Source organism: Prosopis cineraria, unplaced genomic scaffold (assembly GCF_029017545.1).
Source record: "Prosopis cineraria cultivar Desert tree isolate PC_DT_omini unplaced genomic scaffold, ASM2901754v1 PC10, whole genome shotgun sequence".
Taxonomy (NCBI): Eukaryota; Viridiplantae; Streptophyta; class Magnoliopsida; order Fabales; family Fabaceae; genus Prosopis; species Prosopis cineraria.
The window spans coordinates 9,167,702-9,181,336 of record NW_026555341.1 but is presented as its reverse complement, the minus strand read 5'-3'; the positions used below and the strand labels follow the sequence as shown (position 1 = coordinate 9,181,336).

The 13,635-nt window shown below is 32.4% G+C and overlaps 2 protein-coding genes across 5 annotated transcripts; one reads left to right on the top strand and one right to left on the bottom strand.

Annotated features, from left to right (window-relative positions):
• Window positions 1-1,363: 1,363 nt before the first annotated feature.
• LOC129322312 (uncharacterized) lies at window positions 1,364-5,921 on the top strand. 3 transcript variants are annotated; one of them, XM_054968572.1, is made up of 5 exons: window positions 1,364-1,736; window positions 3,632-3,762; window positions 3,944-4,087; window positions 4,246-4,373; window positions 5,432-5,921. In XM_054968572.1, the coding sequence occupies exons 1-5, from the start codon at window positions 1,544-1,546 to the stop codon at window positions 5,586-5,588; spliced, it is 753 nt and encodes a 250-aa protein (XP_054824547.1). In that variant the 5' UTR covers window positions 1,364-1,543; the 3' UTR covers window positions 5,589-5,921. The 3 variants fall into 3 exon arrangements, with proteins under 3 accessions (XP_054824547.1, XP_054824545.1, XP_054824546.1); XM_054968570.1 differs by having other exon boundaries at window positions 1,366-1,754; XM_054968571.1 differs by having other exon boundaries at window positions 1,369-1,754; window positions 3,962-4,087.
• Window positions 5,922-6,459: 538 nt separating this feature from the next.
• On the bottom strand, window positions 6,460-11,588 carry LOC129322311 (protein CYCLOPS-like). Of its 2 annotated transcripts, XM_054968569.1 has the most exons (11): window positions 10,932-11,583; window positions 10,454-10,500; window positions 10,078-10,218; window positions 9,676-9,724; window positions 9,533-9,585; window positions 8,628-9,313; window positions 8,428-8,471; window positions 8,265-8,310; window positions 7,892-7,940; window positions 7,012-7,140; window positions 6,460-6,808 (listed from the first exon to the last, which is right to left on the bottom strand). In XM_054968569.1, exons 1-11 carry the CDS (start codon window positions 11,115-11,117, stop codon window positions 6,685-6,687), a joined length of 1,554 nt encoding a protein of 517 aa, XP_054824544.1. In that variant the 5' UTR covers window positions 11,118-11,583; the 3' UTR covers window positions 6,460-6,684. The 2 variants fall into 2 exon arrangements, 1 of the variants encoding a protein (XP_054824544.1); XR_008596248.1 differs by lacking the exon at window positions 7,892-7,940 and having other exon boundaries at window positions 6,670-6,808; window positions 10,932-11,588.
• Between the last annotated feature and the right edge of the window lie 2,047 nt (window positions 11,589-13,635).

The window sequence follows — 13,635 nt, the reverse complement described above, 5'->3', positions numbered from 1 at the left end:
AGGATGTAGTGTAATTTTAAAGATTATTAATTGACTTATTCAACACATAATCAATTAAAATTGCCCACTGTGTAGACTGAGGTGAATGTCTTTTGCCTTACTCCTTTATTATATTCATAAGATACTTTTAATTAACTCATATAGTTAAGAAACACGATCACTTTTAAAATATCATTAATTAAAATTATTAACTTTGATTTTAAATTTAGCTTAAAATGCATAATGCAACTATATATGATCCCTATCTTTAAACATTTAAAATTAACTCCTTTAATATTTAATTTTACTTTTCAAAATCATCTATTATTAATTAACTCTGTTATATTATTAATAGAACTTGTCATGTTAGATTAATGAAATACATATGTCATATGTCATGGGAAACATTGTTATCAAATTTTTAATACAAAAACTACAATTTGTCCTTTTAACACACACATGACGCGCTCTCATTTTTTTTTTTGATTGAGTGACATTGTTTTAATTATTCGCTGTTAATATAATTTAAGAGAAAAATTATAATTTTATTATTTTTTATCAATTAAAATAATATTTTATATTAAATAATTGAAAAAATTACTATCTAAAAGCTATCACTCATAAGAATTATATAAAAAAAATAGCATTTAATAAAAGAAAATTATATACCATTAAAAAAATATGGATAAAACTAGTACAAAAGCAAATGTTTAAGAAATAATAGAATTTTCATACATTTATTATTTGTTTACATAAAATACAATGTAAGTTTTTATGTAACTTTTCTTAATTTAACATGAAAAACTTTGTTATAAAATAGTAATTAATTGTGGGGCTTTGAAAAATAAAATTAATCCAAAAAATGACATATTTAAATTTAATTAAAATAGTAATTAATGTAATTTTTTTACTCTTAAATGTTTAAAATTAACCTCCTAACGTTATTTTTTTTTAATTTTAGGAGGTTAATTTGAAATATTTAAGGGATTTTATACATTTTGGAGTGAAATTTATGAGTTAAAAATGCCATCCCAATAAATCAATCAACTAGATATCAGACATGTGGGTATTTTCGAGAACAACTTATTAATTATCAATGCTTTAAAGAATCTTATATTAAAAATTAGGCAAAGGTTCTATAAATTATCTTATGGTATTGAATACTGTAGAGGGAGCACTTCAAATGCTGTGCATTTATGCAAGCACATTCCAACTTCGATGAGATTGGTTAAACGCTTCGGCATAATCAATCATCACTATCAATATTTATGATAAATCGTTACGATTAAACTTTTAGGGTTTTTTTGATCGTATATACATGGATTAAAAAATAAAAAATAAGTTATTAAATATAAGCGACTTTGACTTGATGCATGGGAATCGAACCCCATCTGGCCATTTCCATGTCAAACCCTTTCATTTTCTTTTTTCGAAATGGTAAATATGCATCGATTGCATATGGCCGCATAGATCAACGCTCTCATCTACGTGTGCAAAACTCCGATCACCGGATAAATGGTTCCGGTGGCCGGCGGGTAGACAAGTTCCTAGTTTTCTTAGAAAAATGGATTCCACCCAGGAGGTCCCGGAATCGGAAGGGCACAAGAAGGAGGATTTCTCGATTGTCACACTTCGGTGGATTGTCGGCCTTCTACTTCCCATCATATTCTTCTTATCTCTTCCCTTTCTGGTTGGTTTTACAGCTGTCCTGAGCACGAATTTATCAATTTCCAACCCTATTTCTCTTCCTTCCAAATGTAAGATCTTATCTAGCGGTAAGCTTTTTCTTCCTTCGTTAAAATGTCTAGTTTATAGTTAAGCTTCATTGGATCTGGAAGTGTTTTATTTTGCTTTTTCTGATAATTAGCGTGAAAATACAGCGAACGTACTGTTCTGCGTGGCATCGCTTGAGAATTAGAATTTTTAAGTTTTTATTGCTGAACCCAGCTCAGAAAAGTAGTTTGGGAAGAGCCTAGCTAAAACTAAAACCTATTGGCCTGTTCGTCGTTTATTTCCCTACTCTCGTCCGGTTATAATGCGGTCTGGTCTTACACCCTACTAGATGTTATTTTCAGTAAATTAAGAAAGTAATCCCTAATTGTGAATAATTCCAAATATTGTATTTCTACTCAGCGACGGATTGTAGTGCACCCATCTACACAATCCTAGCTACTCATCGCTTTCGTCAATACTAATTTATATTGGACCAGTGAGTTATCCAAATAAGAACTCATGTTGGACCGGTGAAATACTTTTAGCGGGGCAGCTAAGTCAGAATCCCTGGTTCTGTCCCTGATTCTACTTCTCTCTCTCTCTCTGAAGAAAATTCACAAGTATGCATGTAGTTTGCTGAAAGACTTGCAAGAGTTGTTGTTAATGAGATGCTGGTATCTCCCTTTAAAGGTTTTAAATATGGAGAAATCCACCTTTCAACCCTGTGGTGACGCCTCAAAAGTTTCATATGGTTAAAAATATCTTTTTATAAATTTTAAGGTAGTTACACGAATTTTCAGAGAATTCAATAATGGAAAGCTTAGTGATTTAATTAGAGAAAGGCTAAAGGAGTTAAGGGAAGTTTTTTCAAACTACTTTAAGACCAATTATGTCATATGACAGTGAATGTTGGACTTTAAAAGGACAGGAAAAGTATAAAGTTGGAGTAGCAAAGATAAGAATGTTGAGATAGGCATGCGGGCGTACACAAGAAGATAAAATTCGAAATAAGGATGTATGAGAAAAAGTGGATGTGGATATATTGAAGGAAAAATGGTAGAAAAAACGTTTGGCATGATTTAAATATGTACAGAGAAGGTTGTGGGAGGTAGCGGTGAGGAGAGTGGAATAGATAATCTTGAGCTTTGTAAAGAGGGGTAGAGGCAAACCAAAACATTTATGGAAGTTGTTGAATGAGACTTCTAGTTAACAATATTCTTAAAAGCTTGATTGATAATAGAGCACAATGGTGCAATCCATTTAGCTGACCCTACCTAGTAGGATAAGATTTGTTGTCGTTGTCATCATTGTCAATAATGGAGAGGCCAGAGTTTATGGTGAAGCTGGTGAAAAATGGGATATCTATGGAATCTGAACAAAAATCCCACCAGAGAGGCATGGTGAAACCTACTCCATGCAATATGACTAGCAAGATTTTAGATAAGGTTTGAATGGGGCAAATTAAAATTTGAAAGGGTTATGTTATTTGCATTAGTTTGGAATTTTTCTTACAATGGCCCTAATGTGTCAAAAGAAACTTCACTTGAAAAAAAATTGGTAGGTAGTTAGATTTATTGTTTTCTATTGGTGTAGAAGGTGTTTATTGTTAAGTTTAACTTTGGGGGTGCCCTAACTGCAGAGTTGGAGACATGGGCTGCATAAACTTTTTATTGCAATGAACACATTTAGATTACGAGGTTTGTCAGATCCGGCATTATTAGAGTTAGGAGGTGTGAAACAAAAATGTTGCTGTGAAGCTTCACGCCCTTTACATGTTTTAAACTTGTTCACTGCTTTAATAATTTAATGATTGATTTGATTTAGATTTTTCAGTCTGACTTTTATTCGAATTGATAATATTCATTTACTCTATAAAGTCAAATTCACATTGATTTATTATTTGTAGAACTTACTTTTTCTACATTGTATTCTTTTACAGGTGTTGATATAAGGTCATCCAAGAATTGTAATTTTGGTTTATCAAATTATAAAGCAAAGTATATATCCCATCCTCTTCAAAGAAGCAAATTTCGCTGTTATTATGACTATTATTGGGCTTCCATATTCAAGGTATTAGAGCATATCGGTTTAGTTGTTGCTAATATTGGCAAGTTTTAATTTTTCTGCTTTTTGGTGCCTTTTATTCTAATGTCATGCACGTTTTTCTTTTGATAGTTCAAATTTCGTTTTTCTGTATACAGATGCTTATGTGCATTGCAATCCATGTTTTCTTTGGCTTAACACAATTCAGTTTTCAACTCCTTTTCAGGTGGAATATAAAGATGTCCTTTCTGGTCAGACAATGCATGCATTCGCAGAGGCTCCAAATGAACCCCTTCCTCTTTATTGCAGGCCCAATTTTGGTGCTGCATGGCTGACCCAATATAAATTCAAGGTATGGTAACAACTTTTGGTCTCGATTAATTTATGTTTGTAGACCTGACTTCATCGAATATGTCTTAATTCTTTATGATGTCATTTATAATGATCATTACTAGTTTAGGTCTTCAGTATTGGTATTTTTAAAGAACTTTTCTCTTTGTTCTTGGACAGGTCAATGAGACTTATAACTGCTGGTACACATCTGGTGTCCCCAAAGTGCGATTAGATCCAGATGATCTTTTTAGTTGCCATGCCGATGAGAAATCTACCATGGACACAATTAGACAATATTTCACTCTGTGAGTACTTGTTATCCCTTGCATACCAATTATTGCATTACTTGCTCGTTTGCCAGTTATCACAGGACGCTACCTAAATGGTTTATAAAATGCCGCCTCAGAATATAGGGTCTTGAGTAAACATTCTTAACATTGTATCATTCCGTTCAAATAAGAGCTGGATCAAAGGTTGTTTTCAATTTAAACACATCTGTCAATTGTTCAAATAAAGGCTGGATCAGATTCCTAGGATGGATGATCTTTGTGACGAAGAAAATGCATCTAGAATGACCTTTGGCGATTTGGTTGGTGTGCTATACATGAACTAAATTGTCATCGGAGAACTTCAAAGAAGACGAGGAGAAAATGCATCTCGATTTTTCTGTGCAGCAGGGGGTGTTTTTTATCTCTCATGTTTTCCTATATCACTGTAGGCTATTGTACTTCTTAATATTGAAATGAAATGTCCTCTAAATGTGTGACTCAACACATTCTATGGTGATGGAAAATGGAAAAAAAAGTATGAACCTCCAAATGTTCATAAAAGTTTCTCATCAGTTGCAGTTAGCTGTGCCCCCTTTTATGTTTACCTCAGATGTATTTCTGTCATAAATTTTATGGTTGCAATTGGATCAAAAAAAAATTCTTAACTTTATTAAATATTGTACCAGAAGAATGATGGTTCTCATATTCTATTCATTTGAAGAGTTCTTGGATTGGATTGAAAAATGGGGAAGGGAGGAGCAAGTATAACCAATTCACATGCATTGCCTGTCCTTGTGTGGGAGACTGAGAGCCATACCAACCCTACGTAAAAGTGAAATAGTGGGTTGCTTGTTATATTGGAATTCTACCTCTTATTTTTCCTCTTCAATCTTACGTATTGAATAAAAAACTGGACAAATATGTTTTTATATTCCAACGCGTGTACAAAACGATAAATTTTGGGGCTATGTCTGATTCATGAACTTAACTTTATTGGAAAAATAGTTTGATTGATCTGTGGATATGCTTGAATAGCATATCATATAAATAAAGTTTCCTTTTCTTTTCTAATTGTTGTCTGGATCACCCATCAGGACCATAGAGATGGTGAATTCCTGGTTTACCGGCAAGGCAAGGGTTAAGATTTTGAAGTGGGAAATGATAGCTGGGGTGGTAACTGGGTTTTCAACTTCTTTGATCTCCATAGCCTTTCTTAGGTTCATTCAGCGGCTGCTTTCTTCATCGCATTGAGTTTCTGCCACATATTGATTTCCTCAACCTGACAATGGCGTTCTCATCAACTGCTTCTGCTTTGGTCGGCTTCAGCATTGGAAGAGTGTCGGGCTCATGGATATATTCAGGTTTTAGGATTTCATAAGTTGTGGCACTTGTTTTATTGAAGTGCCATGCCCCTTCATTTAATTACCTTGTAAGTTGTAACATTATAGCTGCAGCTGATAGCATTATTGTGTTACTGGTGGCTTCATAGACTTGTTTGTAAACGAGCAGCGTAGAAAGAAGTTTGTATAGTTCAAACGACTGTCTTATAGAGTTTAAAATTGAATCAAATCTTGATTAATGAAATGTAATGGCTGCATTTCAAAATCTGTTTGTACTGTGATGTTTGCTTATGTGTTGGCTTCCAAACGATCTCAAATCAGTTATATTCAATCACCTTGTCTTTTGGCAAGAGTCATCAACCATTGTATTTTGCCTACATTTTTTTCCAACTATTGCTGATAATGGGGAAAGATATTGAACATGATGACTATCCAATTCCACTCCTACATGTGGCTTTTAGCATCTCTTAATGAAAAATTAAATGACAAAGTTGTTTGATTTTTATTGCTTTTGTCATCAAGTTTTTTAATAGACAATTACAATACTCTGATGTTCGAAAATAATTTATTTTTTACTTTTTTTCACGTATTTGTTGATAATGCTTTATAGAAACACCTGTAGAATCCTCCCTTTGCCTTAAATTTTAAAGAAATAGGTGTCGAACATGTCGAATATTTTAGGTTTTGTTGAAGTGTCATGATAATTTTCTTGCATACGTCATTATCTCATGCTAAGGGACTGACTTTGCTAAAAATATTTGGAATCTTGTCCTAGACCGAGCTTCCAAAATCACAATCAACATTAATTACTGTTAGATTTAGTATTTTACTATTACATGGCCAACTCAGAGAGACATTCAGTGATAAGCACATGCACGGAGACTCCGGAGGTTCACCAGCAATCAGGTTGCGAAAACTCTGACTTCATGGTGAAATTTTTTGGCGTAGCGTGTCTAAGCCACATGTTTATGAGGAAGATAAAAGATTACTGAGAAGTAAAACAAAGATTAAATCGTGCCAGTCTCTGATACAATCCTTTCAATTTCCTCTAAAAGGCGTTCCTTTTCATCTGCTAATTCTTCATTTTGCTTCTGAAGTTCCTCTATCTGCTTTGTTTGCTCAGAATCCTTCCTGAAAATTCAAAGTACAAGTCCTTAACATTAATTCATGATTCTCTGTGCTCAAAGGGACTCAGGGAAGGCAATTATAGTTAATTAGTTATATGTGATTCTGTAATAAGATCCCACCCACTGAGATAAGATGACTTCTTCTTGCATGTGATTCTGTAATACAAATACTATCTTAATCACATAATCGTAATTTATTTATATTACCTATTCATGAAGGACAGGTTGAGTTTTAGGGATCTAACTTCCTTCTCAAGGTTTTCACATCGCTTCAAGACAGCTTGCATATCCGATGGAACTGGTGGTGTTGAATTCCTTTCCTTAGCCTCAGCCATTCTGCATGACCAGGTCATGATTAAATTGGTTAAAATTTTGTGCACTTTGCTGCATTTACAAAAAAATTTCAGATGCATGGTGAGCCTCTTAAATAAAGTTTAACTTTTAATTCTGATATGATTCAACATACGCAGTAAATGGTCCATCAGGAATTATGCAAGCTGTTTAACATAATTGTAAAAGCCTTCAAGTTCCAGAAGGTGAAGGAGGAGTGTGCAAGAACAGGAAGCAGGAAAGCAAATGAGCAAGTGACAATTGTAAATTAGGGATAATGAAACTTTTAATCATTCAAGTATGCTTTGATTATTGATTTGGTCCTTCAAGTTTAATTTTTATTAATCAAGTTCTTAAAGTTACACATCTATACACAATTAGTCCCTATGGCTTGAAAGAGATGTAGGATGGGTTAGGGCGTGAATGAAAGATACTTGTAAGCAGGGTGACTGACGCTTTAATGTTTAGGTTGAAGATAGATAATCCTAAATACACATGGGATGTCATTTTGTATGATTATGAAACTTTAAGAACTTGATTGATAAAGATTAAGCTTCGGGGACTAAATTGATATCTGAGACAAACTTAAAAGAGCAAATATTTCATTATCCCTTTAAATTACTACAAAAGGAATGAATTTTTGCTTACTGACACTAACGAGTCAGAATGGAGATATTAGGAATCACTGTTGTAACAAAAACTAAAAACAGTATTATATAGGAAGAGAGATCGTCCGTATATTTATAGTTTCACATACTTCCTTGAGCGCTCCACTCGACGCTTTTTTGTTGCATCTCCCTTGTCCTCTGCATAATTATTTTGAACCTTTGCTTTAGTGTATGCTATGCATCTATAAGTGAATATAACATCTGGAATATGTAATAAACCTCACGAACAACTCTGATTGCAAGATGATGGAACTTTTTGGTTTTATTTGGGTCTATGATATAGGTTAAGAAATGTTTTGATGATAATGTTATATCTCTAATCACAGTAGCAGCACTATGAAAGAGAATCCAAGGTATTTGAAAGTACAATCAAAAGCATCAGAATAGTTCAAGTAATGAGGGTAATCTAATTTGTAGTGTATGCTTAGAGAATGGGAACTGTATTAAGAGATGGATCGTTACCTGGTGCAGCTGATGTTACAGATCCATATCTTTCTAGACTTCTCCTCTGCATAATTAAGATTTGAAACATTATTATAGGAAAAAACTGTCACAAGCAAAAATCTCCGTGATCACTCCATAATTATAGAGCACAAGTTCCATTTGGTCTAAGTAAAGGATATACCTTCCGATCATCTTTCAGATTATCCATTATCTGTTCTCTGACACCTACAAGTCCAAGAAGTCTATATTAGATGGACAAAGTTTGAAAATGAAATAAAATAGGGACAAATCTTCTGTTTTCCTGACCTAAATGATAATTATTTGTCAGAAAAAGAGTTTGGGCAGCATTCATGCAAATTTGTCATCATATCATATTTATACCTTTGGCTCTATTTTCTGAACTTTTGCTCACTCCCACTTGTTTCCATGAGCTTTCACAAGGCGTTTGACTTGAGATGCTTGGACCTTCAGTTGCATCTAAACCAGAGGAAACTACTGGTGCAGCAGCAGAAGATTCGCTTTGAGATGGTTCTCGCGAAGCTGCTCCAACATATATTGGGTTTGTCTGATTAGCAAAACCATCCATGTCAAGGTTCATAGATTCTTCAAGTGTTTGTGGGACTCCATGGTCCTTAACTTGACCATTAGATGCACCTTGAAAACTTATTGGCTTCTGATAGATCCAGTTTTCTTGTCCTGCCATAAAACCAGTTTTGGCAAAATCACCCTGAGCACCAAAGATACCATTGGAGCTATCCTCTGCAGCTTCTTTCTCTATATGGTTGCTGAGTCTCTTACGTTCTAATGTACCTTTTAGCATGCTCACATAAGATGAAACTTTATCTGCATCACCCATTTGTGGTGTATTGAAGGTAGATGAAGATGAGTTTGATGGAGACATGAATGTAGCCTTCTGGTTGGGAAGCTCACATGGAGAAAGATAACCAAAACCATTTATGTTTGAAACTTCTTGTTTCAATGTGTCAGCACTGCCATCCTGAGGGGCCACGTGTATGGATTCCATGCCTTGTGTTGCTTGAGCATTTTGCATTTCAACATACCTTCGCCTGACAAAGAACTCATATTAATGAAAGTACAAAACTTTAATTTTTCTGAACAATCAAAAGTAAATCCAATTGTGAGACAGACGGTAACAAAAATTAATATCTCATGGTATCATGTATGACCATTGTATGAAAGTGAAAAATATATAACAAAAAAACAATTTAGGCTTTAACTGCTAGACCGTGAGAGTTGGATGAACATATGCAAGATGATAACAGTACCTCAATTCAGAGGATCGGCTTCTTGTCATTCTTTGATCACTAAGAAACCAAGCCTGAATTCGTAAGGGCAGATTAAGTAAACATGAATACTTTTGTCAAAAAAAAAAAAAGGAAAAATGAATATACTATTGATATAAACAAACCTTTGCCAAGAATAAGTTACCAGCTTGCAGTTCTGTATCAGCAGGATCTCTGATGAAAATTGACAGTAAACCCAATTACAAAAGTACTTTCTAATCTAAAGCATAACTGTGGATAGAATTGTAATTATTGTAAATATTTAGTGTCATTTATGAGAGAATATCTGGTAGAATAGTCAAAGATATTAGGATCATTATTTTTATGTTTCCACTGATATCCTAGGCTTGATCGTGGGATCCCATTTATTCCCAAACCTGTATATATTATCTCTAGACTTGATGAATAATATATATTGCATTCTGAATCACAATAACTGTTTTTTGATCAAACGAGTTACAATAAAGATAATTAAGAATCAGCAATAAATTGGAGGGAAATTCCAAGAAAAAAAATATTGCATATACCTGATAGGAGCTTGACTAAAATCATTAGAAGCATCATTGACCATAAGGTTATTTTGTGTATATAATTTATCATTGCCTTTTCCCTCTGAAATGACACCAGCATGTTGTGGATTAGACAAACTAGCTAGTTCAGTGGATATCCTGCAGTTACAACAGAATCATGATATCAGGATTGGACAGAAATCAGGAAGGAAGCTTCAGGTGGGACTACATGAAATCTTAATGAGGAAAACTGACAAACAACCAAGTAAAAATTTGAGGGAAGGTAAAGTGTCAGATAATAAGACTGTGAGAACAATAATAAATTATTAATATAACTTTTGAAGCGCACCCAATTGACACGTTTCTAAAGTGTGTGTTTCAATGACAGACTCACCTCTGTGACAATCGACTATTATGTCCTATGCTTGTTGAATTGTAACCCTGATTAAAGAAACAAAGATACATCAATTGAGGAGTCGGATTTGTTAGAGGTAGAAACTTCATGGAGCTCAGATCTTCAGAAAAAGTTCATCTTGAAAACTTGCAAGATGATATTCTGAACAAAAACTCAAAGTTCATTCTTTTTGTCCGAGAATTTAATACTGGAAGTGAAGTAGCATATGCGGTTTAATGCATATAAACTTGAAGGAGATCTGAGCTCTATCGAAAAAGTTTATCTTAAAAACTAGAGAGATGATATTCTGAATAAAAATCCAAAGACTATTGCTTTAGTCGAAGATTAAAATGCTAGAAGGTCAACTAGCATATGCGGTTGAATATATATATATATATATAGAAATCAGAGAGAAAACTCAGGGTTTGTGAGAGCTTGAAAGCAAAAGCTGTGATATGATCTAGAGTAATAGGCTTGCCTCTGCATTTGTTAGCCAGCGTTTGAAGAGCTCCTCGCTATCTGTGCGAAAACTTTGGGAAACAGCCTTGAAACCCAACATCTCCATGGTTGGTGCTGGCATTCCAATAGGACTCTCCATCACTGTTTTCAGAAACAGCTCTTCACTTGTGTTCTTATATAACCCAGAAAAGCCCCTTCCTTCCATCTCCTTCTGCCTCTGATCTCCCCTCTCAACTCAACTGCTTCAAGCTGCTTGACTGTTCGAAACTCAAGTTTAAATCAGCACTTTCGGATTTCAAAATAGAAATTGTAAGCTGAAATCAGTGCCATCAACCATACGGCAAACCTTTCCAAAACCAAAGGAATGAATACTCAATACTCTTTTCTTCAGACATAAAGATCACCGTTTCATGGCTATATTATTTGTGAAACTCAACTCCACAAGGCCATAAGCCTGCGTCATTGAATTCAGTCAACCTGGCATATTCTCCGTTAATATTAAAAAAGGGAACTTGAAATTAATCAGCTAGCTACAGATATGAACTATTTTATCGTGAAGCGTTTAAACTGGCCGTGAAACTTCAGAAAGTTCTGAGTTTGACTATGGTTAACAAGGAGGCATAACAAGGAGACACAGAATGGTGGCATCTAGGTATGAGTGAAACTGAAAGGTTATGCTAAAGATTCTGTGTAGTTTTCTTTTGTCTCTTGTTTAGAATGAAAATGAAACTCGTGCGGCGGTAATTCGAAGTGTTCAACAGTTAGAAGCCGCGTGGTCTGTAAAACTGACAGAAAAAAAAAAAAAAAAGATTTTAGCTTTTCAACGGAGCAAAGGAACCCATTTTTAATTGAGAAATAAGATAATAGGATGATCACAGAACGAAAGGGACGTCGAGCAACAATTAATTGAGATATTGGACTTAAAAAAGGGTTAAGGTATTTTTTTTTCTATAATACCTTTTTTTTTTTAAATGCTGAGCACCTGAAAAATAAAAACATTTTTTCATTAGTAATCTATTAACTCTATTAATTTTTTACTGAGGTGTCATGTTCTTTAGTATTAATTTATTTCTGAATTCTTTTTTTAATACTGATGGTACCCTACAATTTTACTAAAATAAAATTTAATAAATATTAGTAACATATTTAATATTTATTAAGAGATTAACCTTTTAAGAAAATTAATATTAATTAAGTCAATAAAATTTTCTTGGTCATCCTTTGTAATTTTTTTATCAACTAATAATTAAATTAACAAATATTTAAAATTGAAGTATCACTTGTTTGATATTTTCTATAATTTATTTGAAAAAATTATTGTTGTTACTATTATTTACAAATCTCCACATATAATTTACACATCATCTATAAAATTTTAAAAAAATAGTTTAGATTATTAATATTTAAAAAATAATTTAAAATTTTTTATAAATATTTATAAATAATAATATTTAAAATTAAATATTTTAAAATTATTTATTAAATTTTATTTTGATAAAATTTTAACGTGCCCAATGTTTCTCAAAAAAAATTTAGGGATAAATTAATATCAAAAGACATGCCATATTAATAAAAAATGGCAAAGTTACATGACAAAAAAAAATTACAAAGTTAATGAATCATTAATAAAGGAGAATTTTTGTTCTTCTAAAAAATAATTTAAAAGAAAAAATACCTCATTTACTAATATAGAGTATCCAACATTTGTTTAAAAAAAGATATAGGAAAAAATACTCCCTCCATAAGAATGTAAGGTATTTTTAATCGAATATTACTCCTAATAAAGTAGTCATTTATTTTTAAATTAACTTTTTTTTTCATATTTAGTACTATTTAATAGAATTTTTATTTTAAAATAAATATAAAATAATTTATTTAATAAAATTATTTTTTATAAAAAATAATAATTATACTTTAAAATATTAAAAATATCTTACTTTTTTTTAACATCTAACCACTTAAATTAATAGAGGGAGTATAATTTAACCTTTTAAAATATTGGTGGCCGTTGAGAGGGCGCTTTCGTTGTTGCCTGAGCATGGAAGCCACGACGGTCGTTTTGATCCATGAACGCAGATTCTTTTGCTTTCGTCACTGAACGCTGCTTCCATTGTTTCAAGTGAACACCCATTTGATTATATTAAAAAAAAACACACAACTTAAATATAGATTTTTGATCATTTTTCAAAAATCTTACCGCAGGGAAGTGCATATATATAAATGGATGTTTCAATTAAATATTACCATGACCTTTAATGATTTTTAATCATGCATTTTTATATTATTATTTCATATGCAATAAAAAATCATATTTGAGTATTGTCATACTCAACTAAAAACAACTATCTACCAATGAGCAAGCGTTTGTTTGTAATGGAATCGGTTACAACTGTTTAAATATAAGATTTTAAATTTAAGCTTGTATGAATGTAAAAAAAAGTTCTGAAAAAAATATATATATATATATATATATATATATTTTGAACGAAACTGAAAGAGTTATATTTAATTAGACTCAACAATACTTAAATTTAACTCTTTTTTTTTGCCAAAATTCGATACCATCATATGGCTATAAAAAAAAGCCTTTTTGAATGTGTTTCAAAGTCCGTGTAAATATAAATTTTTTAGAAGATAAACACTAAATTGGACTTGTCAATGTTTGAATACTACACAATTAGATCAAGAACCATATATATATATATATATATAAAAACTTTTCA

Excerpts from the sequence above, each read along its gene's own strand:
- LOC129322312 (XM_054968570.1), top strand. The coding sequence starts at position 1,544 with ATGGATTCCACCCAGGAGGTCCCGGAATCGGAAGGGCACAAGAAGGAG. Across the intron at positions 4,088-4,245 it reads TGACCCAATATAAATTCAAG|GTCAATGAGACTTATAACTG; the intron begins GTATGGTAACAA and ends GTTCTTGGACAG. Across the intron at positions 4,374-5,431 it reads ATTAGACAATATTTCACTCT|GACCATAGAGATGGTGAATT; the intron begins GTGAGTACTTGT and ends ATCACCCATCAG.
- LOC129322311 (XM_054968569.1), bottom strand. The coding sequence starts at position 11,117 with ATGGAAGGAAGGGGCTTTTCTGGGTTATATAAGAACACAAGTGAAGAG. Across the intron at positions 9,586-9,675 it reads GTAACTTATTCTTGGCAAAG|GCTTGGTTTCTTAGTGATCA; the intron begins GTTTGTTTATAT and ends TTACGAATTCAG. Across the intron at positions 8,472-8,627 it reads TTCAGAAAATAGAGCCAAAG|GTGTCAGAGAACAGATAATG; the intron begins GTATAAATATGA and ends TTGGACTTGTAG.